General features: G+C 37.2%; 1 protein-coding gene across 1 annotated transcript in view; it reads left to right on the forward strand.

Moving 5' to 3' along the window:
- Positions 1-23,351, forward strand: part of FMR1NB (FMR1 neighbor) — a 34,052-nt gene extending 10,701 nt beyond the window's left edge. Inside the window, exons 2-6 of the mRNA XM_049644412.1 lie at positions 3,569-3,688; positions 8,179-8,319; positions 9,690-9,786; positions 21,559-21,710; positions 23,185-23,351. Of these exons, the coding sequence (XP_049500369.1) occupies positions 3,569-3,688; positions 8,179-8,319; positions 9,690-9,786; positions 21,559-21,676 (476 nt within the window). The 3' untranslated portion in view covers positions 21,677-21,710; positions 23,185-23,351. The remainder of the gene's footprint in view (positions 1-3,568; positions 3,689-8,178; positions 8,320-9,689; positions 9,787-21,558; positions 21,711-23,184) is intronic.
- The last annotated feature ends 2,797 nt before the right edge of the window (positions 23,352-26,148 follow it).

A 26,148-nucleotide genomic window follows, 5' to 3' on the forward strand; every position in this document is an offset into this window, starting at 1 on the left:
CAAATTTTAGGATTATTTGTTCTAGTTCTGTGAAGAATGCTGGTGTTATTTTGATAGGGATTGCATTGAATATGTAGACTGCTTTGGGTAGTATCGACATTTTAACAATATTTGTTCTTCCTGTCCAAGACCATGGAATCTTTTCCCATTTTTTTGTGTCTTCTTCAATTTCTTTCATAAGCTTTCTATAGTTTTCAGTGTATAGATTTTTCACCTCTTTGGTTAGATTTATTCCTAGGTATTTTATGGTTTTTGGTGCAATTGCAAATTGGATCGATTCCTTGATTTCTCTTTCTGTTGCTTCATTATTGGTGAATAGGAATGCAACTGATTTCTGTGCATTGATTTTATATCCTGCAACTTTGCTGAATTCATGAATCTAGCAGTTTTTTGGTGGAATATTTTGGGTTTTCCATATAGAGTATCATGTCATCTGTGAAGAGTGAAAGTTTGACCCCTCCTGGCCAATTTGGATGCCTTTTATTTCTTTGTGTTGTCTGATTGTGGAGGCTAAGACTTCCAAAACTGTGGTGAGTAACAGTGGCGAGAGTGGACATCCCTGTCTTGTTCCTGACCTTAGGGGGAAAGCTCTCAGTTTTTCCCCATTGAGGATGATATTAGCATTGGGTCATTCATATGTGGCTTTTATGATCTCGAGGTATGATCCTTCAATCCCTACTTTCTTGAGGATTTTTATCAAGAAAGAATGTTGTATTTTGTCAAATGCTTTCTCTGCATCTATTGAGAGGATCATATGGTTCTTGTCCTTTCTTTTATTGATGTGATGAATCATGTTAATTGTTTTGCACATATTGAACCAGCCCTGCATCCCGTATAAATCCCATTTGGTCGTGGTGAATAATTTTTTTTAATGTATTGTTGGATCCTGTTGGCTAATGTCTTGTTGAGGATTTTTGCATCTGTGTTCATCAGGGAAATTGTTCTATACTTCTCCTTTTTAGTGGGGTCTCTGTCTGGTTTTGGAAGGAATGCAAGAATATTTTAATATTGGGAGATATATTAATATTTAACAATTAATAGTCAGGGGGAAATATCGTGGCAGTAAGTATTAAAAACATTTGATAAAATCCCACTTCCATTCTTAAATTTTTTTAACATTTATTTATTTTTGAGAGAGAGAGAGAGAGAGAGAGACAGAGCGTAAGCAGGGGAGGAGCAGAGAGAGAGGGAGACACAGAATCCAAAGCAGGCTCCAGGCTGTGAGCTGTGAGCACAGACCCTGACGCGGGGCTTGAAATCATGGACCTTGATTGAGATCATGACCTGAGCCGAAGTCAGACCCTTAACCGACTGAGCCACCTTGGCACCCCCCCGCCTTTTAAAAAAATTTTGTTTCACATTAAAAAAATTTTTCCCCACTTCCGTTCTTGAATAAAAATGAAAAAAAAAAATAACGAGAAAATTTGTAGTAAACTAGGACTAGAGCAGTGTACCCTTAATTTAATAAAAAATATCTATCTTAAGCCAGTAGCCAAAATTATACTTAATGATGAAACACTAGTGCTTTCACATTAAAGTCAGGATCAACTGTAGTGTGCCCATTATCATAGCCTTTTTTTTCTCACCATGGTTTTAGAAGTTCTAGGCAATGCAGTGAGAGAAAAAAAAGAAATGAGCTGTTAGTATTGGAAAGAAAGGAGGCATATATTTAGTGATATTTATATATATATATATATATATATGCACTATATATATATATATTTATATATATATTATATCACTGTATATCACTCTATATTTAGTGATAATATGATTATGAAGAAATGAAATGAACTTTCATTTTGAGAGAGAAGGAGAAGAGAGAGAGTGTGTGTGCACATGCAAGAGCAGAGGAATGGCAGAGAGAGAGGGAGAGAGAGAATCCCAAGCAGGCTCTGTGCTGTCACATTTGACATGGGGCTCAGTCTCACGAATGTGAGGTCATGGGCTGATCCAAAATCAAGAGTTAGAGGCTTACCTGACTGAGCCACCCAGGCACCTTGGAAATCTTAGAATTTAGAATGTTTTTCTAAACATGACCTGAAAGGCAGAAATGGGAAAGGAAGAGACTGATAGATTTGATTACATAAAACATTTAAAATTTTTGAACTTCCCAAAACATCATAAAAAATATAAATGTAGCTGATTACCTTGAAAAATATTTTTAACATGTGTGGCAGACTGAAGGTAAATTTCTCTACCATACAACCAATTTATGGAAGATGTAAGCTCACCGATAACTTAAAGGTGCAAATTAAACCAAAGGAATACCATTATTTTGGCACCAAACTGGCAAAGAACAACAAAAAGTCTAGAGTGCAAGAATATTGGTACTTGCCTGCACTACTGGTAGAAATGTACCTTGGGGCAGCCTTGCTGGAGGGTAGTGTGGCCAAGATCAAGAGCCATTCCCTACCAATTTATCCTAAGGAAATTTTCATAGCTGTTTGCAAATATATGGTTCCAATGATAATCATTGCAGTTTTCTTTCTGTTTTTTGTTTTGATTCTTGAAGTATAATTGACATACAACATTATATTAGTTTTAGGTGTACAAGATAATGATGGGATATTTGTGTATATTGCAGAATGATCACGGTAACTATAGTTAACATCTGTCATCAGACATAGTTACAAAATGTTTTTTTCTTGTGATGAAAACTTTTAAGATCTACTTTCTTAGCAACTTTATGCAATACGGTTTTATTACCTGTAGTAAGCATGCTGTACATTTCATCCCCAGGACTTATTTATTTTGTAACTGGAAGTTTGTGCCTTTAATTCCCTTAATCCATTTCACCTACCCCCACTGCCTGCCTCTGGCAACCACCAGTCTCTTCTTTGTATCTATGAGTTCTATGCAGTGTTCTTTATAATATGAATATCTTGTGATTAACAAATGTCTTTCTATGGGGAGATGGTTAATTCAGTTGTAATAGAGCCACATAATGGAATACTGTGAAATTATTAAAGATAGTGTTGACAAATATTGAATGATATGGACAGATCCATGCTATGTGAACAAAGACAGATATACTTTCCTCTTATATAGGAAGGAATCGTGCACAGAAAACTAAATGCAGTTTCTTTGAGGTATTGAGGAAGAAGGAAAGGAAAGTTTTACATTGTCCAAGGCCTTGATTTTTATCAGTAAATACAGAAGGCAACATATATGCCAAGAGGTTCTGTGATGGGGTCTGATTTAGTTGGGATACATACTGTTTCCAAGTTGTTAATTGATAGGGCCTCTGAATATCAATGCTGTTTGTCAGAGGCAACTTCACTATTGTAATTTAGTTTACAGCACAGCAATGGGATGTGTTGGTAGATGGCTTAAGAATGTTAAAATTAATTAATTTTTTAAATTTAATACTTAGTTTTTCAGTTTCACAGCAGAATCACATTCTGATTATTAATAGTACCTAAGCTGTTATGAGATTTAAGTATAATATCTTAGCTCTTAGGCTTTCCATAGTTAATTTAAGCAAAGGATAGTTACTGTTAAAGGACCATAGAGAGTGATCAATGCTTTATATATGTTGGGATTAATAATTTCACTTTTTCTTAAGGGTCCTCAAATTCTGTGTCTTCAAGTGAATATAATGTGTGTAGCAGTGAAAATGCTGATGGACAAACTCCAGAAAAAACTTCTGCATGGGAAGCTCTGTTCAATTTTTTCTTTCCAACAAGTAAGTTCTTTTTTTTCCCCTCCCAGTGTCCTCATTTTGTAAAGAGTAGTTAAATGGTTAGGAGGCAGTGTGGTCTATTGGCAATGGAGTGAGATAGACCTGGGTTTTAATCCTGACTCAACCCTTTGCCATAGGCAAGATAGCATCTGTGAACCTCAGTGTCCTCAGCTTTAATGAAAATATTTACCACAAAGAATTGTGAGGATGACCTGAGACAGTATTTTTAAGACATTTCATAAATGCAGGTTACTCTTTATAGAAATACTTTTCCTTCACAAATATCTAAACCTTACACAACTTACCTTAATGGTATTGCCTGAAATTTAGTCACTGACCCAGTATTGTGAAATTAATGCCTTCTATATCATTAATCAGGGTACTGTGTGGCTCTGATGTTATGGAATATACCAGATGTTTTCCCATCTGTTTTAATGATAAAAAGTTCAGGTTTCAAGTCACATCATCTTTTTGTGATTCTGTATATAATGTGTTTATCAAGCACATGATGACCCCTGAGAATTATTAACCACAAATAAACATGTTTCATTTTCTGCAACATGTGGTACCCTTTCAAGGAGAAGCTTCAAATAAATTGACATATGTGAATTACAAAGATGAAGCTTTTATTAAAAATCATGTGGAATTTATTCTAACAGAATTTGATGTACATAAGTAAGCACAAAATTATATCCGTTTGTTTAATTTCAGATTCTGCCACTGAATTCTTCTGTGATCTTGCAGAAGTCTCCTCATTTTTCTCTATACTGGTTTCATCAAGTACAAAACAGGCATTATAATACCTACTACTAATGAGAATAGCAAAATAAATGAGCCCCTTAAGTAAATTTTAAAAACCACCATGTTCAAGTTGAGTGAAGAAAGAGAAATTTGAGGGCTGCCTAGCTGGCTCAGTCAGTAGAGCCTGTGACTGTTGATTTTGGGTCGTAAGTTTGAGCCCTACATTGGCCATAGAGTTTACTTAAAAAACATAAAAATAATAAAATCTTTAAAAAAGAAAGAAATTTGAGAAGGTGTTATGTTGTGAAGCTAAATGAATGGCTTAGTGAGAGTGCCAAAGTTGGTCATAAACAACAAATGATGATTTAAGCTTTTTTTTAGAAATGTTTATTTATTTTTGAGGAAGAGAGAGCACAAGCAGGGGAGGGGCAGAGAGAGAGAGGGAGACAAAATCTGAAGCAGACTCCAGGCTCTGAGCTGTCAGTGCAGAGCCTGACACAGGGCTCAAACTCACAAACTGTGAGATCATGACCCGAGCCAAAGTCGGATGCTTAATCAACTGAGCCACCCAGGTGCCCTGATGATTTAAGCTTTAGAGCTAATGAAGATAACAGACATAAACTGTTCCATAATCACCTCTAATAACAACATTATACAAACAGTGAAGCCACCTTTTCACTCCTATGTGTATCCTAAGAAACTTAACAGAAGACCATGGGGGAGGGGAAGAAAAAAAAAGAAAGAAGAGATTAGAGAGGGAGGGAGCCAAAACATAAGAGACTCTTAAAAACAGAACAAACTGAAGGTTGATGGGAGGTGGGAGGGAGGGGAGGGTGGGTGATGGGTATTGAGGAGGGTGCCTGTTGGGATGAGCACTGGGTGTTGTATGGAAACCAATTTGACAATAAATTTCATATTTAGAAAAATCAAAATTAAAAAAGTAAATAAATAAAAACAGTCTAAATAAGAATATCTGCATTTCCAAAATATTCCTTCAACCTGGCACAGTAAATTGAGTCAAAATCAATTGTATGAGATACCCAACAAAATCAGACGGTTCCATTTTAAGAGAAACATCTGACCCAGGTTGATTCAAATCTTTAAAAAACAGTGATTAATTATTTATAAAATGTATATGCTGTTTCTTTGGAAAGAATAACTACAAGTTCATAAAATGGGAAATACTTTTAACCAATTTATTTCCTCTCCTGTATAATTGAAAAGGAACACTCTTCCCACTTAAGCACTAAAAAAAAGTCTGCTGTTTTGTCATTAGGCTGTTGTTCGTAAAAGATTTATCTCTTGCACATTAAAGTGATAACCTTGAGATAGATTGACAGGGAAGCTTGAGAGGTCACACAGTCCTTCTCTCTTTGGACAAAATTATATACTTAACACCTGGTAAAAATTTTCTACCCTTTTTGTTCTTCAAAATACAATGTCTCAGTAATTTAAGTCTGAAAGTTAATTTTAGTATCTGGCATAAAGTCCATCAGATCCAACTGCAGTATAAAATAACAGAAGCTCAGGGGCACCTGGGTGACTCAGTCAGTTAAGCACCCAACTTTGGCTCAGGTGTTGATCTCACGGTTCATGGGTTCGAGGCCCGTGTTGGGCTCTGTGCTGACAGCTCAGAGCCTGGAGCCTTCCTCAGATTCTGTGTCTCATCTCTCTCTGCCCCTCCCCTGCTCACACTCTGTCTCTCTCTCTCTCAAAAATGAATAAACATTAAAAACATTTTTTAACATTTATTATTTTTTTGAGACAGAGAGAGACAGAGCATGAACGGGGTGAACGGGGGAGGGGCAGAGAGAGAGAGGGAGACACAGAATCTGAAACAGGCTCCAGGCTCTGTCAGCACAGAGCCCTATGCGGGACTCGAACTCATGGACCGCAAGATCATGACCTGAGCCGAAGTTGGACGCTCAACCGACTGAGCCACCCAGGCGCCCCCCATTAAAAAAATTTTTAAATAACAGAAGCTCAGCATTAGATGAGATCTTAATCATCCAGTCCAGTCTCTTTTGTGATTTAAAATCTCTTCTATGATTTCCATTCCTGGAAAGTGATCTTTGAATGATGCCAATAGCAAAGAATTCTGCACATAGTAAGTCCATACCATCTCTGACCGGGCCCTGATCATGGTATTCCAGATGCACTCCAGCCTGGGGAGGGAAGTCACTGTGGGCCGGGTAGAATTGAGAATAGATTGCCTAGTGTATATAACGACAAAGTAGACCAAACTCTCACATGTCTAAAATGTTTGGGAAATGAATATGCAGGGCAACTGGTAATGCATTAAATTGGTGGCCTTGCACAGGTTACTTTGATCCTTCATTTCTTTATTTCCAGAATGGGGGTTGTAAAACTCATTTTGAGAGTTTGTTATAAAGATTAGAAATAACGTGTGTAAATCAAGGTACCTGGCCCAAGTAGGTGCCTAGTGAATGGTAGCTATTATTATTTTTACCTTAGTTTCGGGAACTGCAAATCTTTAAAAAAGAGGAATATAATAAAATATACCAAGAGATAAAAATATGCTTGTAAACATCATACTGTTCTTTGCTGATGTTCAAGTGCTTGAGAGTGATTATAAAACATCAGTTATTACTTTTCTAAGTCTGTAGTTGTTGACAGTATTGAAGATTGAACTGAATCTATGCTGGCCGTAAGCCATACCGTAGAAGTTTTCTTTTTGAATAAAAATCTGGTATCTGCCGTTTTGGTTGTCATTTGTTTCTCTTACAAAGCAGGATGTTTAAAAGAATCAGCTGTTTGAGCTTGCAAGTCTTATTTATTTATTTATTTATTTATTTATGAGCTTGCAAGTCTTATAGATTCTGATATGTATGAATTTATTGCAGTTGCATGAATCTTCTTGTTCATGCCATAAATCATTGCCTGTTCAGAATTATAGAGTCATAACTTAAGGTCAAAAGGAAGAATCTTAAAACATACCGTAGTGCCAATATGGTAAGTGTTCACAGAAAGTAGGTCAATACCAATAGTATCATTTACCTTACACTCTAACAGTAAACTGAATTTTACTTACATTCATTTTCATTGACACATTCAGTGAGTTTCTGTAGCTTAGTAGAATTGAGTGAGAGGATATTCATGGTATTATGTTATTAACAAGGCATTAGTTTTAAGGACATTTGGTATGTTCTTGTTATTTAGCTCCTTCTGTGTTATATTTGTATTACTACTACTCAGCTTATGATCTATAGTCCTTTTAAAACTACCTTACCAATGACCTGTTAACAATTTACATTTTTCTGCCATTCATCTAGAATTGAAAATGTGATGTTAAATAACTTTGTGGTAATTTTTAGCTTAACTCTTTTTTTTTCAACATTCATCACCATTTGTACATGTCATTCAGTCTTTAAATGTACCAGTTTGAGGGGCACCTGGGTAGCTCAGTCAGTTAAGTGTCCAACTTTGGCTCAGGTCATGATCTTGCAGTTCAAGCCCTGCATCAGGCTCTGTGCTGACAGCTCAGAGACTGCAGCCCACTTCGGATTCTGTCTCCCTCTCTCTCTGCCCCTCCCCAGCTCATGCTCTGTCTCTGTGTTTCTCTCTCTCTCTCTCTCTCTCTCTCTCTCTCAAAAATAAATGATAAAACATTGAAAAACATTTAAACGCACCAGTTTGAATATTTTTCTTTTTTGTCTTGCAGTAATTATTTAATTAAGGAAAGTGCTTATTAACCATACTGAATTATTTTTCTTGGATTTTGTTGGTAAAAGCATGCATTCCAAAGCAGAATCAGGTGGTGAAGGCTTGCAATGAGCAGCAAGATTACAACAAGACTGAATGTTTGGGATATAAATGCTGTTACTCATCCTTCAAGATCAGTAACATCAACTGTTTTGTCCCATTAAAGGATAGTAAGTTCATCCTCTTAATTATATTTATGTTTTTAAAAATTGAAGAAATAGGTCACAATGGCATAAGTTTAAATTTGGATCTCTTAGCTTAACACCTAAAGGGGGATCCCAGCCCTCGAGCAACACTGTCTGTAAAAGTCCAGAGGTGGGCAGGCCTCAATTCATCAACAGTTTCGGCTTAGCCTTTGATATGACTTTGGCAGTTCAAAATTAGTCTCCTCTTTTCTTTTGCTTTAGTCGATCTCTGTCTTGTTCCAGAGATTCCAGGCTCTGTGAGATCTAACCTTCAGTGCTTGGAAGAAGATACCAGTTGAGCATGCCTTAGCTTATTTTTCTCTTCTCACCTTTTCTTCCTACTTGAGTAGAATTCTTCCCATTTATCTTGTCTTCAAACATAACGTTCGAAGTATGTAACGATAGACTTGCATGTTCCTTGTTAAGGTTTGTTTATTAGTTTCTCTTTGTTCTATTGTTTTTGAATCAGGTTCTTAAGATTTGTTTTTTCTTTAAAAAGTTTTGAGAACTAGACCATCTGTTTTTGCTCCTGCATTTGGATTGTGGGGACATATTACCAGTTGGTCCCATGATGGACATATTAGATATGATTAAACACTAACAAATACTACAAAAAGGATGCATGCAAAACAATGTCTTAGGTTAATATAGTCCCTATTCAATTTACAGGTCTTTGTTGAACATCTAGTATTAATAATGGAAACTGAAACCTGATCATGAATACAGTATTACAGTTTCAGCACTGTCACATGGTGTTTATAATTCATTCATCAGTTTAGTCTTTATATTATGTGTGAAGAAACATTCAGCCTTTGTGGAGGGAAAAATTGTACCGTGACTTATAATTCCCCAATCATATTAGAATGCATTTCCAAATGAATATAAGAATAAAATATGCTTATTCACCTGCAAAGTCTTGATTTCTTATTTAATGTTCTATAATTTGAAGTAAACATTTAAGAAGCCATTCCTTTAACAAGTCAACTATTCGTAGTTTAATTCCCTCCTTGAGTGCCCTAGGATGTATAACATATGGCCAAGAAAAAAAACACACTTTGGCCATAGGAAGAAATATATAGTATGAGTCATAATAGTCTGTTAAGAAAAACAGTAGGATCATTTTGTTAAGGCTTCCTTAGGGAGGCATGTATTTCAAGTGTAGCTTTTAGTTGTATTTCAAGATTTCATAAACTCCTGCTACTGATAGAGTAGCAAAGATATTTACCTGTCATATAAGAATACTTCTCTTTTTTGCTTCATTCACTGATAGTTGTTTATAAAGGCTTTATGAAAGAGCTCAGATTTTCTTCTCTTGCTTAAGTCATAAAAGTAACAGAATATAATTAAACCAACAGAGCCTACACAGATGTTCCGGATGTTTGGGCTTGGTGTGATCGGCATGATCATCCTGGGATGTGTGCCCATTTTTTGCTGCTCTCTTTGGCGGAGGAGGTAGGCAAACATAAACTTTTATTTGCTGATTGCTGAGTGTATTTGGATATTTCTGTGTAGACACATTTATTCATATGCACTAGAAACACGGGGATTATGTTTGGGTCCCTTTTGTTTAAAAGAAGGTAGCTTAGGAAAAACATAAAATAGAGTTACCATAATATTTTTAAATTTTTTTTAATGTTTATTTATTATTCTGAGAGAGAGAAAGAGTGAGCGTGAGCGAGCAGGGAAGGGGAAGAGAGAGAGGAGATACAGAATCCAAAACAGACTCCAGGCTCTGGGTTGTCAGCACAGAGCCCGATGCGTGGCTCGATCCCACGAGCTGTGAGATCGTGACCTGAGGTGAAGTCGGACACTTAACCGACTGAGCCACTCAGGCGCCCCAAGTTACCATAATATTTTTAAATACATGTTATTTTCTTTTTCCATAAATTTAGACATCCTCTTGGAAGGAAAAATACATTAGTGATCTGGGAGCCTGTGAGTGGAAGTGGTTATTAACTGCAAATCAGAAAGGTTCCTAGAAGTGTTATCACCATCTAGTAAATGGTCATCTACCATTGGGTCTTAAAAGCTTTGGTCTCTCTTCAAACCAATTTGCATCATGTTTCTTCTTAGCATCTTATATAAAATCCCTGTGGCCTGTCAGCGTGATACCTCTAAGGTTTTTTTTTTTTAATTTTTTAAAAATTTAATGTTTATTTTTATTTTGAGAGAGAGAGAGAGAGAGAGAGACAGAGTGTGAGTAGGGGAGGGGCAGAGAGAGAGGGAGACACAGAATCTGAGGCAGGCTCCAGGCTCCGAGCTGTCAGCACAGAGCCCGACGCGGGGCTCAAACCCACGAGCCGTAAGATCATGACCTGAGCTGAAGTCGGACGTTCAACTGACTGAGCCACCCAGGCGCCCCTATACATCTAAAGTTTTTTAAAAAAATAGCTCACTACCTCTTGGAACGGTGGGTGTGGAGACAGAGCAGGACCAGGACCAGGGTGGTGTGAGTGAGGCAATCAGAGCACAAAATTTAAGGAGACACTCACTCTGAAGTTTGCGCAAGTGGAGGGTCAGCACTAGCATGACCCTGAGAGTATTTCCTTCAGTTCTCTGGTAAAGAAAAGCTACCAGTTGAAGAGTAAGCATCTTTGGTGTTTTTATTTGAGTTAATAAGAAAGTAGTGGTATTTGAGTTACCAAAACGTTGGTTAGATTTCACAGGAAGATTGAGACTATACACAAGTTACCTTATTTTCCATAAAGATCATTAAGTCTTTTTTTTCTTTTTTGTACCTTTTCCTTGAGTTTGATGAATGTGTTATATTCATCACTGTATTTTCAATCCATAGCACAGTGCGTCATGTGTTAAGGTGCCTAATACATTTTTGTTGAATAAATTAATGGTTGAGCGAATACAGAAATATAGTGGATGGCATTGACTAGCCTGGAAGGCAGTCCTATAGTAATTTAAACTTCTCATCACTCACATCATTTTCTCAGACCATTTTGAAGATACAGTAGAGTCATAGCCTTTCAACTCCTCCCATTTGCTATATGACAGTTCTTCTGTCAGTTTTCACTTAGTTTTGTATACTGAGTGTGTAATCCCTGTTCTTAGGCCTCTCGCATTTTCTTTGTTCCCACAAGTAATTGAGAATAGGAGTGGAATTTTTTTACCCTTCCTTCTTCAGAGTCTGATTTCAGAAAAAAGATAACCATGAACAAAAATGAAATAATATTTGCTAGCAAATGGTGGCTAGGATTATGCCATGCAGTCTAGATGTCTGGTATAATAGGCCTGGTGTAATAATTTCATTATGGCTCCTCCACTGTGTCTCTGCCAAGGAGTTTTAAAGGGATGTTCAGGTACGCTGGATTTTTCTTTAAAATTAATTTCAAAGAATTCTTCCCTGATAATATATTTTCTTCTTTATATATAGTAAAAACTGTTCGAGAGATTTGAACAGTGTGAATTGTGTATTTATTGAACACCAAAAATTTGGTTTTCTATAATTTATTTATTTATTTCTGAAATTTATTTGTTTCTTCAGACATCCTGGGTTGTTTTTTGCAACCCCAGAGTATGTGCTTAGTGCTTGCTGCTTAGCTTAATTTCCGGTGACAATGGGTGTGTGAGGGTGGATGGGGCACTGTCAAGATTTTCCTGGTAAGCTGATTTTAGAGGCAAGGAGAATAATTGTGTTCGAATAAAGACCCTATCCTTGATACCAAACAAGGAGCTTAAATGGAAGCCAAAGCCTGCTAACCACTCCTTTCTTTTTGGGGTCGAGATATCTCTTTAGAACTATCCCCTTAACTTGCTTCCTGTTCTTCATTTCCAAGAATAAAGAGATAGATAAAATACTACAGTAGGTAGAATAAATGACTCATAAAAGGGAAATAGATGCAGCAGTAAAATCAATATGTAGTGGTTTAAAAAAGAAAAGGAGGTAGCCAAACACAGTTGTTTATCTAAATCAACTAACTAGGGGCTAAAAGCCAGAAGCAGATCTGCAGTAACATGATCTGGGCCTGTTTGTTGGAAGAACTCTTGAGGCATTGGAAGAAACTATTAAGCTCCTCCTCCTGCTGGGTCCTGTCCTTTACATTAAATATACGTTCCTTCAGATGTTGTAGCTCTCCCCTCTCGGCCTCCAGTTGTAAGCCAAAACAAGTGATGTTTTGACGTTCCGTAGCTCCTACAATTTGGACGGTGTGTTTTATTCACAGATCGCCTCAGGAGCTAACAACTGGCAAGGGTTAGAGGGATGAAACATGAGAAGTAATATGAGCAGGTGGGAGAAATGAAAGCAGTTTGGGGGAAGAGGATAATCACTTTCCAGAGCCAAATGCATTTTATTCTTTTGGTGTCTAATTCGTGCTTTCTACAGTTGAGCATATTTAGTTATTGCTTGTGCTAGGCATTGTGGACGATACAGAAATGTCTGAGACATAGGCCCTACTTTCAAAGAGCTTAAACCTACCTTAAAATAAGCCCCAAGCATGACATGTTAAATAATAACATATGATGGAATATAATTAAGGATTAAGAGAGTGGTGGCAATAACTTACCAAAGTTTTGAGGCAGTGGGGATCAGGATGAATGGGAGAGGGCACAGTGGGCTCTGTGGTGGAGGTACTATTTGAGCTGAGTTTTGAAGGGAGGACAAGATTTGGAGGGGGGGGCTCCCGCATAATTCATTACATCCAGATGGAATCTCCTCACTATAGACCCCTTAACTGCTTGTCATTTCTAAGCAGAAGTGGCTGAACTTTGCCCCTGGAATAATCTGTAACGTAATCTCTAGTTTACTTCTACTTGACTCAAGTTCAGGTGAGGTGTGAACCAGGTACACCGAGAACTCAAGCCAGCTTGAATTGGTTGCACATGTACAGAAGAGAGCAGACAGCACTAGTGAAAGAAAGGCTTTCTAAGAATTTTCTACTAATAGCCTTATTAAACTTGCATATAAGATGCGTTTTGAAATTCATTACGTCTTCAAGGTTATGTAAGATCTATTTTTATTCTCATTAATAGGGATCAGAAACCTCGTTAGGTTTCAGTGTCACTGGCAGGCTTAAGACTTACATAGAGATGAAGGAAGGAGGAGATCAGGTGGATGAGGATGAAAGGAAGCAGGGGAGGGGGCTCTAGTGGGAGAGAAGAGAAGAGTGGTGGCTGAATTGTTCCCGTTACAGTAATAGAGTGCCAATAATTGTAGTCTCAAGTGCCACATTTAGTTTCTAATCTTTATCTGTTTTTAGATAAAGTTTAATCTTTATACATAGACCAGTTAAACATCTGTGTATTATATAGTGATATGATACTTGAGTGTGTACATAGCTTTGGTAAGGTGGAAAATTCAAATATTATAATACCATGCCCATTAAACTCAGATGGAGTGCATTTTCTTGTGTTTCTTTCTTCCTCAGATTGGATTTGCAACTTTGAATTAAGAAAAAATCCAGAACTCAGTCTGAAAATGACAAAACTATGTTTTCTTTCAACTAATAAAAAGCCATGTTTTTTTAAGATTGTAGATCATCTGATACACAGATGATGTAAATAGCACATCCCCCATACACTTTCAATGTTGCTACTTGCCAGATGGCTGTTACTGAAAATTTCTACATTTAGACAAATCCTGCTGCGTGATTCTCTGTATTATAATGTGGTTTTCATTATGCAGATAGTCTTAATACCACTTACTTTTTAGAATGGGAGGTAAAGAATTGGGAATAAATGTGTCAAAGATTGCCTAAAAATCATCACCCATTGAATTTTAAAAATAGGCATTCACATTTTCAAATCTCCATGTTTGTGTGTTTCATTATACTGTACAACATAATTAGTAATGTTATTTTGAAAAGCTTTATGCAGTAATTAGCCAACTGCTGAAAGGTTTGAAGTTCCTAGGATTATATACATGTGAATTCAGAGAAAGGAAATAAAGTCTGTAAATTTTAAAAGTATGGCTAGTCTGTAAGAACTTTGATAAAATATGATCAGATGAGAATGTGAGCAAACTGGAACCCTGCTCTAACATGACTCACTATAGATTTTAAACTCACATAAAGCCAGTTCTTCTTGGACCCTGTTCAAGGTAATTTAGTTACTGAAATAATAAGAGAATCTCATTATATGCAGATTATATGTCTGAAATGTTCCCATAAGAGAAGTCTGGAGTAGTAGGTACTATTAAAAAGAACATTTTGTTGCCAAGTAACTAATAACCTCAATGCAAAATGCAGTGGCCTTTTCTCAGTTCCCATCCAACTTGACCTTTTGGTCACATAGAACACTGTTGATTGCTCCCTTCTTGAAACTTTCGTTCCTTGGATTTCATTGTTCCCTTTACCATTCTGATTCTTCTCGGTTTGCTTTTCTTTGTTGTCTCAACTGTGGTTATTTCCCAAAGTCTTATTCTCATCTACCAGAGAATATTACAGGTATGTAGCAGAAAGAACATGTAAAAAAAATCTATGTTCTAGTTCTGCCTTTTTTACCAGTTTTATACTGAGGTTAACTTCTTTTGGTATTGGTTTTCTCATAAAATTAGGGTAGAGAATTGAGTTAGATAATTTCTAAGGTTCTTTCTTTTTGGCGTTTAAAAAAAATTTATGGGTGGGGGGGCAGAGAGAGAGAGAGAGAGAGAGAGAGAATCTTAAGCAGGATCCACGCTCAGCACAGAGCCCTATGCAGGGCTTGATCCCACGACTCTGGGATCATGACCTGAGCCCAAATCAGAAGTCAGACGCTCAACTGACAGAGCCACCCAGGCGCCCCTAAGGTCCTTTCTGATCATAATATTCTGGGCTTCTCTGGGTGAAATGAGTCTTTTAAATCTGAATCCTGAAATCCTTACCTCTACCTATTCCATATTTCCAAATGCCCTCATGAAATGCAACATGTACAAAAGCAAATTCATCTTTTTTTTTTCTCTCAAACCATCTCCCCTTGATAGCTGTCCATTTCTTTCAGTGATTTCTTTAGTCTCCCAGGCTAGAAACCTTAGAGTCATCTGTGACTATTTCCTTTTCGTTATTTTTAATATGTAATCTGTTCTCTTAGTCTACCTGTAATTTTTTGGTTTCCTTTGGAATGAGTCTGAGATTTGCCTCTTCTTAAATTTATTTATTGTTACATTTATTGTTACCTTAGTCCAGGTCTTATGGTGTCAATTTCTGTCCTGGGTAAGTGGTTTTAGGAGAGGAGCAAAAACAAACAAACAAACAACAACAACCCCCCCCCCCCACCAAGGTGTATTATTCTTCTAGGGCTGCCATAACAGAATTTCAGAGACCAGGCAACTTGAACAATAGACATTTATTTTCTCACTGTGAGAAATCATGTGTCCATGATCACAGTGCCAGCTGATTTGGTTTCTGGTGAGGACTCTCTTCCTGGTTTGCAGTTGGCCATCTTCTCACTGTGTACTCACATTGCCTTTCCTTGATGCATGTGAGAAGGAGAGAGAGAAAGAGTAAACTCTCTTGTTTTTAATTTAAAAAACTGAAAAATCAGTTTTTATAATGACATTAATTGTACTGATTGGGGCCCCACCCTTATGACCTCATTTAAACTTAATTACTTCCTTAGAGCCCCTTATCTGCAAATTTAAACACACTGGAAGTTCGGCCTTAAATATGTTGAGTTTTAGGGACACAGGCGTTCAGTCCTATAACACAAGGCTAGTTGGCATCCAAGGGCATAGAAAGGATTGAGAACTGCAGAGGACATTGGAATGAGGTGTTCAATCCAAAGAATTTATACAAGAGAGACTGTAAGTAACTAGGATGGGACTGCAAGTAGGGTTTGGAAGATGGCTAGGAACTGAGTCCCGGAGAAGGTTCCTGGTACTTTGATAGGAATATATGACTTTGCCCTTAAGAAGGAGGGAATTTGTACGGGTACTTGCCAAGCCAATTTGAACATATGCCTGGACTCCTAATCTACTCTCCTTCTAATCTATTATGTAATATCCTGCCAGATTCATCTTCAAAAGATAGTATATTATTTCATTTCATTATATTATTCAGGAACTTCTAATCCATTCAAGAATATCTGGATTCCAGACCTTGTGTTAGGTGGTGTGAAGGACAAAATGGTGATTCAGATCATACTCTGCTCTCAAGGAGCACATAGTCTCATAAGGACTATATACAAATCCCCAAAGTAAAAAGTCACACTCCATAAAAAAGTTAAAGGTAAAAACAATTAGCATGTTGGCCTTTTCTGGTTTATGTAAATTTTTCAAATACATTGTCTTAATATGACCTTCAAAACAGAGGTGCAGGGAAGTTTGGTCTCTTGCTCAAGATTACATGATAGAGCAAGGATTACAATCTATCTTCTGAGTTCCTTGCTTTTTGTAGTATAGAAAACAGGAAGAAAAGAAATGCAGATAAAAACACAATGGCATTTTGTTGCTTCAAGCCCACTCAAAGGGCTGTGGCTTTCAAAGTTTTCTATTTTAGACTCACTCTATAATTCCAATACCATTTCTTATAACACTACATGTATCTTTTGCTCCATCCAGGTAGCTATATTTGTTTTTCTTGGTATACCCCAGGCTTTATTCTTGCCTCTGTTCTTTTGCCCACGTTGCTCCCAAATCTTAGGATTGTTCTTCTTCATCCTCTTCATTCATTTGAATTCTTTTTTTACCTTCATATTGCAATTGCCCCAACTCGTCCATGAAGTGTTCTGCAAAGGCTCCTGACCCCAACTTTTCTCTTTTCTCCCAGCCTAGCCTCCTTCTGGACTTGTGTTCTTAACCACATAGTCTAACACATAATTATCCTTTGTTTCCTGTTATTAGTTTTCTTTCTCTGGCTAAATTGTAACTTCTGTGAGGACAAGGGGCTAAGCTTCATACTTCTTTGAGTCTAGAGCTGTGGTTCCCCAAATGGGGTCCCTGTACTAGTCTCACTATCATCCCCTGGGAGCATGTCAGAAATACATGTTCTCAGGCCCTACCCCAGACCTACTGAATCAGAACTCTGGGGTTAAAGCCCCAAGATTTGGGTTTTAACAAGCCCAACAAGTTATTCTTATGTATACTCAGGTCTGAGAACCATAGGTCTCTAAGACTGTTTGGTAGGCAACTCAGTAAATAATGATTGGAGTAATCTAGTCAGTCGTTTTGGTGGATTTTCTATCTTTTTGATGTTGCAAATGATAAATTTTTTGTCTATAAAATTGATGTTATGTTCTTTAACTGTCTTAAAGAATTTGTATTTATATCAATGAATTAGAGTTTGTTAAGAAACATGGAAAAGCCAACCTATTACCAGTATTTATCATATTCTAGTCTGTAGATGGGTTCTATGGAAGTAACCTTGGAAATATTTAATAATATAGATTCCTAGGCTGTACTCACGAGAATCTGATATAATAAGTGGGGGATTTGGACCTGAAATGTGTATTTTCTAAAGCACCCCAAACGAATCTGATACATAGTCCATTTAGAACTACACTAGACTCTCCACTTCAATCCTTTTTACATTCATTCTTTCTGCAAACATTTATTGAGCTCCTACTTTGGTCTGGGAATTTGCTAGGTGTTGTGTTCTTCTTCTCTATCTGATCATCTCCCTGGGCAGCCTCGCTGTCCATGTTATGAGCCATCTAAGCCCATAGCTTCAGAGTTCTCTGATGTACTCAATTCTGAGTAATCTTTCCTGTATTCTGTATTGGCCAGCCACTTTCATGCCCATATCCTGAATCTTGTCATTCATCAAAAATTGAACCTCTGAGGAGGGCCTGGGTGGCAGTCGGTTAAGCTTCTGACTCTTGATTTTGGCTCAGGTCATGATCTCACGAGTTCATGGGTTTGAGCACCACATTGGGCTCCTTGCACTGACAGTGTGGAGCCTGCTTGTAATTCTCTCTCTCTTCCTCTCTCTCTGCCCCTCCTGACATGCTCTCTCTCACAAAATTGGTAAATTCCACAAAAAAATTAAAAAATTGAACCTCAGTGTCTGAAATTTTAAACTTCAAATCTCAAACTATTCTTTGACCATAGGTGCTTTGTCTTCTAGGTTTTTCCCTTCTTTTACTCTTGCTACACCTGTTCTCATTGAGACATCCAGGTTCTTTAATTCTCTGTTTTCCCCTGGTTTTCTGTCTTTTAGCATCGTCTGATTTCTTTATCCAGCCTGGATTCTATTGTCTGATACATGAATCCATTCTTTCCAGTTCCTTTGTTTCATTAAAATTGAATCCACACCATTTTTCTGTTTCTAGATCTAGGTTCCTGGGAATTCTTAGAGAAAAAAATCTCACAACTATATAGATATGCATCAGAAGAAATTCCCATTGTTTCCACTTAGTGTTTCCAGCCACACCACTCTGCTTGATGTTTACAAAGAACATGCTTCTTCACCACTCTGATATTTTCATACAATGTACCACCCACTGATTGAAATGCTCTTATATTATCTTCCCATCTCCACTCTTATTTATCTGGCTCACCCCACTCTGAATGCAGGCCTATGCTTAAAGTTCATCTCCTCTAGGAAGCTTACCCCAAACCTCCGCCCCAGACTGGGTCGATCTGTTTCCTGTTTGTTTCCTACCAATCTCTGCTTACCTCTATTTAGATTATCTCAATGTGATACAATTATCAGTTTATATATCTCTCTTCCATTCTAAATTTTAAGCTCCTTGAGGGCAGGACCCATATATTATTCATTTTTATGTCTCTAGTATTTAGAATGGTGTTTGTTTCAGGAATGAGCAAGTGTGTTAATGAGTGAATGCATATGAGATAAGTCGATCTGTACATTTCAAGTGTGAGTATGCTGGCCACAGTATGACATTTTATATAAAAAGAAGAAAATCACCTCTAGGACTCTGGACAAATCATTTCAACCCTACTTTACCCCTTGGGCATTCTCATTAGATATTGAGTAGAATATCTAACTTTGGATCTCAGTAACAAATGTTAGAAGGCTGAACCTAAAACCTAGTTCTCTGCAACCTAGACTAGTACAGTACATTTTGAAATAATAAGGTCGTGTTGCATTTTTCTTTGTCAGTTAAGGTGAAATTTAGGCCATTAAATTTAAAATAAAATATTTGTATAAAGAAAACATAGTCACTTTATTTATGTGAAATAAAATATATTGAAGTCACAACATTAGAAAAAAGTGTAAGTCCCCAATTTCTTATCTAAAATTCTGAAATCCAAAAGGTCTGCAAACCTAAAGCTTTTTTCATCTTTTGGCAGCAAAACCTGAGCTGACCTGACCTGACCTGAGACATTTTTAGTCCTTGCTTGATGCTTAAAATGAATATTCATATATTTTGTTGTAGAAATATTACTCTGTTTGATCATGAGATGTTGCCCCAGACTTCATGGGAGTATCATGTAATGTTCAGTATGTCATGTCATATTGCCTTTCTAAAACCCCAAATATTCTGCATTCTGAAACACATCTGGCCCCAAGAGACTGAGAGCTACAGAGTTGTTTCAGCTATTATTATTTTTTTGATACTGAAGTTAATAGCTCTACCAAAAGGCCATAGGTAAATCATAAATACATTTTTGGCCTTCACCCACTATTTCATTTATGCCTGGATATTTTTTTTATGATTTAGAAAAAAGTATTTATTTGCTCCATATCTATTCTTACCTAGTAGAGCTCAGTGACAACCTAGTAATGCAATTTGAGGGGAGAAAAGTGAATATTACCTTCAAAGTCATCATTTCAGGGGCAGGCTTAGCAATCTCTGGGCCCCACATGCTAAGAACCTGGTTGCTCTGTATAGCTAAGTAGCACCATCTGGAGCCAGGTGTCCTCTTCTGTACACTACCTAGCTTTGAGCTGAGGATAGGACTATGTATCTGTCATTCCCTGTTGGTAATATCATTTGCAAATGTTTCTTTCTCTTTTGGGTTTCCATCCATACTTTTGCTTTGAGCATTTTCTAGTTTTTCTCCTTGGCTTGTGCTTAGGTCTTTAGAAAGTGAAAGCTCTTGGGGCACCTGGCTGCCTCAGTCAATACAGCATGCACCTCTTGATCTTGTGGTTGTAAGTTCGAGTCCCACATTGGGTGTAGAGATTACTTAAAAATAAAATCTTTTAAAAAAAGAAAGTGGAAGCTCTTATAAATATCAACTAACATTTCCAGAACCCTCATTGGGTACCAGGCTCTCTGGGATATATAAAGTTACAAGGTAAAGCTCTAGCCTGAAGTTATTTCCAAGCTCTGAGGGGAGAAAAGGACAGGTTTGCATAGTGAATGAGAGATTGTTTTTTAGATTTAGGAAGGTCTGGATTTGAATCCTGGCACCACCAAAGAGCATTCTGATGACCTCATGCAAGTTACTTCCCTTCTCAGTGCCTCAGTTTCCCCACCTGAAAAATGGAAATGCCTCATCAGGTCATCATGAAGATTAAATAAGATCCTGCACATGAAGTGCTTATACACAGGTCTTGGCACATGGAGAAGTCTATCACACTTGTTGTTATTAGTCATTATCTGCTAATGCTGCAGTGGTCTAATGGAAAGAGTGCATTTTAGAGTCAAACAGACCTTAGTTCAAATGCTAGCATCTCCATTTACTATCTGTGTGTGACCTTGGGTGAATTATCTTACTTCTCCAAGCCTCAGCTTAATTATTTGGAAAGCAGGAAACACAATATCCATCTTATAGGGTTGTTGTGAGGATTAAGTGAGATCAAGTATGTAAAACACCTGGCCAAGTTCTTAGCCTGTGATATATCAGCTCTCGGCACCCCCAACCCTGGCTGTACAAATTCAAGGAAGTACAAGATTGAATTCCAAATGATCGCAATAGTGAGTAAAAGTGCAAACTTGTAAAGTTGTAGAAGATAATATAATATGAGCTATTACTATTTAGTTTTGATATTCGTAGGAGGGAAGAATCCCTATAAGCTAGGAATAAAAGGGAAGGCTACCTAGGCAAATAACATAGAAGCTAGGTCTTGAAGGGTGAGTAACATTGATGTCAGCAGAGGGAAGGTAGGACAGCATTCCTGTTGTGGAGGATCAAATGATCAAAATGACGCTATACAGAGTGATAGTAATGGTGACAGTGATAAATATGAGTGAGCCAGGTACAATGTTTTCTATCAGATTTGCTGAATATGGTGAGTTAAGCAGTCAGGTGGGAATGTGTAAAAAGAGTTATGTGGGTAACTAGCCTTTTCCCTGTACCCCATCATTGTTTTCTTTTATAACCCACCATTGTTATTGTTCTATCACTGTTGAGGAACAAGGTTTCACTTTGAACTTTTAATTTTACAGCAAATGGGCCAATCCTTTAGGAAGGAAAGTCAACAAAATTGTAAAGGGTGTGAAGAAACAAAAAAAGAAACTAAAGAAGGATGCTGAGATGTTAGGGACAGCAGCAGAAGATGAGTAAAGTTTAGGTGGTGGAAAGCAGTGAGAGAACAAAGGTAACTGGCGGTAGGATATAAAATTGAAGTGTTTAATATTTGATTATTGTTACCACCATCTTGGTTCAATGATGTATATATTTTTTTACCCTACAAATGTTTAGACCACAGGATTATCAGGTTCTGAAACCATATTATCACTAGGGATATTTGGATGCAGGAAGGTGGGCAAGAAGTGTGCCAAGTTGTTTGGGTACAACATTATTTGGTTCAGCCCTTCAGAAGAAACAAATGGAATCTTCTTGCTTTGACTCTGAGGATCCATGAAAGATACCTTTGCTAAATAACAATGGTTATAGTTCCCCATATGTATTGACCATGGTACATATCCGGGGGAAGGAGGTTCAGGAATCTGACAGATCTGCAATTGAATCCTGGATTCTAGCTGTTAGTTTCAGCTCCCTGTTTCTCAAACTTAAATAATTCAGTATCATAAGTGATTGAGAGAGTGGATCCCAGAATCATACGCCAGGGACTACCTGGCCCTCAGGCTTACAGATCCCCCAGGCTTGGCCTGTGTTTCCACCTCCCAAAGTAATTATGAAGATCCAACTAAAAATAAAATGGTTGGTAAGAAAAGAGGTATACTTTGGGGAATAGAATATTGGAATGGGGGTCAGGAGACTCAGGCCACTAACTAGTGGCATTTTCATGGGCAAGTAAGTTAACCTATCAGCAACTTGATACCATCAGCTGAAATTTTTTGTGTAGCTTAAACAATATAATGTATGTGAAGATGCTTTGAAAATTATAATACAATACTCAAATTTAAATTGTTAATTTCTAGCCTCAGTTGCAGAGGAGAGGAGTGGAATAATAGACTGTTGATCTTAGTGTCAGGAGACTCTCGTTTTACTCTCAATTCTGTCATTTTGTACCATGGGAGCTTGAGCAACTCCCTTAGCTTTCCTGGGCTTCAGTTCACCAAGCTGCAAAATGAGAAGTTTGGACTAGATGAATAGGAAATGTGACTTATCTAAAAAGAATTGAAATCCTTACAACAAGGTAGTTGTATATACATATATATATATATATATATATATATATATATATATAAAATGATTTATGTAAGGTAATACATAAGTATATATAATAATCATACATGTATATGATTATACATACCTATATATTACTGCTTTGTATAAGTTTAATGCAGCACATGCATGTGCATATGTATGCACACACAGACACACATATATGACATAAATAGACTAACAAAACAATCTCTGTGTGCTATTTACTGGGGCATGGAAGTTCACTTTGTTATTCAGAAATTTTCATTGTATTTGCCACAGTGTATTTTGTCTTTACACCTCACAGATAGTACACTGGCAAACTGAAAATACATAAGTTAAACATAACATTGAATACAGTTTGAGAACTCTGTTGCAGTCATTTCCTGTTCTAACAAAGTGTGATGTATGTATACTAGTCCTTTCGAGTTGTTTAACTCTACTTTACTTTTCTCCTGTAGCATTATTTTCCCACTGAGAAGAATACAAACCATTCCAAGCAGAAGAGACTGTCCCAGTCATCTCAACCCGATGGAGCATTTTAGAAGGACAAAAATTTGTTCTTATTTTTGTCATGTTTACTTACAAATATGAAATAAAGTTGATAGTTCTGTTTTTGTGCATCAAACCAGGATCTGAATTCTTCTTATTAAAACTAGTTTCTACAGAATTAAAAAAAAATGTATGAAAAGCACCGGTGGCACTTCAGGTCCTGTGTAGTGATTTTTGCAACTTGGGTTGTGTTATCAAGATATACTTCTGTTGGTGTTAAATAAGGCAGAGATTTCATGTTATTCACCTTCTATTCAGTGAGGTGGGACAATGAGAGGAAGGGCAGGTTTGGCAGGGGAAGATGAATGATTTTGGGATAGGCTGTTTGAAGTGCTTATGGACCATCAAGGTACAGATGACTAGTAGGCAGTTATATATAGTTTATATATAACTAGTAGCCAGTTATATATAAATCTATGGGTCTGGAGCTCAGGGAAAAGGTCTGGCTGGATATAAAAGGTTAGGAACCATCAATATAAAGATGATAATTGAAATCATGATTTCAACCAAGAAGAATAAAAAAAGAAAGGACTGGAATAAACTGTAGAGGACCATAAGCATTTAAAAGATTATCAGAGAGACCTGAGAAGTATGAAGAAAAGCAGGAGAGTGCTGTTGGGAGGAAAAGTTTTTCTTTACTTTTCAAAATTCTTTTGGCTGGTCTAAATTAAATTGACATGAGACAAATTAACAGGAGAAATAAAATTTAATTATATACATACAGAGGCTCCATAAAGAATTTGAGGCCTATAGATAGTCAGACAATTGAGGCTTATATGCCATTCAGAGCTACGGAGAAATGTGGTAGGAGTCTGGGACTTCAAAGGGAAGAAGATAATTGACAGGTAGATGAAAAAGAATAAATGTTGGGTCAACAAATGTTTTCTGGGCCGTACAAAAACAATGGGATATGGAGAGAAATTTTAACAAACAGATTTTGCTAGGATCCTCTCTGGCTGCCACACCTAGTTCATATTATACTATAGTTATCTATGGTAATAGCTCCCTTTCTGGAGCAGGTCCTCTATCTAAATTCTTTTAGGCAGTTAGCAGGAAGGCAAAAAAAACAAACAAACAAACAAAAAAAAAACCAAAAAAAACGAGCCTTCTGTTTCTTAAAAATAATCAGCCTAAAATAATCCACATGCCAAAGAGACACATTTTGGGGTGCCAAATTTTGCTCCCCTACAGAGCAGTATAATGAATTCCAAGAGGCTGGCATGTTTCAAGGAAGAGGGAATGATCAACAGTATCAAAATTCTGATTCATTTCCACTGGATTTGGCAACATGGAAATCATTGGTGACTTTGGCAATAGCAGTTTCAGTGATGAGGTAGGAGCAGAAACTAGATAAGTTTGAGTTGCATAGTGACTGGGAAGTGAGAAAGTGAAAGTGTGGACAGCTTGTTGAAGAAATTTGGCTGTGAAGGGAGTCAGAGAAACAGTGGTATAGTAATGGTAGTTTAGGATAGGGAGAAAATCTTCAAGATAGGGGAGTAGGAGAACATGGAATGTAAAGGCTGGGGGTGTGGGGAAGTTTCAACCTGTCCTTCTGACCCCCAATTTATCCTGTTCTGTTTTTTCCATTGCGTTTATCACCTGTGAACACACCATATAATTTAGTTATTTATTATGCTTCTCATTTATTATGCTTCCCCTGCCAGAATATAAGCTCTCCTAGGGCAGGGAGTTTTATGTGTTCAGTTCAGGGATACATCCCAAGTGCCTAGGACAGTGTCTGGCACATATTAGGTGCTCAAGAAATAAAATACCTATTGTATGATTGTATTGAAAACAAAATATTTTTGTGGTATTCTTCACTTTTGCTATGATTATGGGTGCTTCCAAGGCAAACGGAAGTCTTAGGAAAAAAGCCAAGCTAAACTGTACAACAAATGATGACTAGAGTTTAGTAAACAAGCGGTTGCTTTTAAAGCCATTCCCCAAGAATCCGGTACTGCTGCTCTAAAATTTAAGAGCTGCATTTAGGGAAAACTAAATGAAAAAGACCAACCAAAGAAGTTCTCTGGGTAGAAATAGGAAGTAATAAAACAACTCATAAGGAAACAAATAATTTAGAATGTAAGATTGAAATTTTAGTAAAAGCAGTGGCAATCTGTGAATACAAGCATAGTGTGATGCAGTACTTTGAAAGCTATAGATAGGAATGTCTGCAACTATTCTCTGACAGATTAGAAACTGGGTTGCAGGGGACACTGACAGAGATTACCATTAAGCGGTAATGTGAGGGGAAAGAATGTGAGCTTAGAGTGGCGGTCAAACAACTAGATATGCAGAATAAATGCTGGCCCCGAGATGAGAAGTTGAAGCGATTGTGGGTTGTTGTTATTAAAGATTAAAAGCCAAAAGGATCCTCACAAGAGTAGGAAGGAAATAAGGTTGTTCAGAATGCTATCTCCAACACCAGTGCCTGATACACTACTAAATCATGTCTGACATGGGTGACCAGGTCCTATAAGAGGTAGATTGGTAGGTCATAAGCGTGTGACTAACATGCAGACTTTAATAGTCACAGAGTCCTTTCCCTTAAGCCATTACCGTATCTGTTCCAAATGAAAAGACACTAGCTACAGAAGAAGTACTTCTGATGCAGAGCCTAAACTTAAACTGATTAGGGTGACTGCTTTAAAATCAGAGGTGATACACTTTCTCCCCAACTCCACAGAGACATTGAGACTTTAAACCAAGAATGACCAGATGGTCAAAAACAAAGCTCTTTCTCCTTAGCCCGTGGCCAACCAGACATTGGTAGAGATCTGGATAGATGTAAAGTTCAGTAGTTTGGAAAATGAGGAAAAGATCTCTCTTAGATATCAGCATCATGGACAATGGAAGACATAAAATGTCTTCTT

Source organism: Panthera uncia, chromosome X, assembly GCF_023721935.1.
Source record: "Panthera uncia isolate 11264 chromosome X, Puncia_PCG_1.0, whole genome shotgun sequence".
Classification (NCBI taxonomy): domain Eukaryota; kingdom Metazoa; phylum Chordata; class Mammalia; order Carnivora; family Felidae; genus Panthera; species Panthera uncia.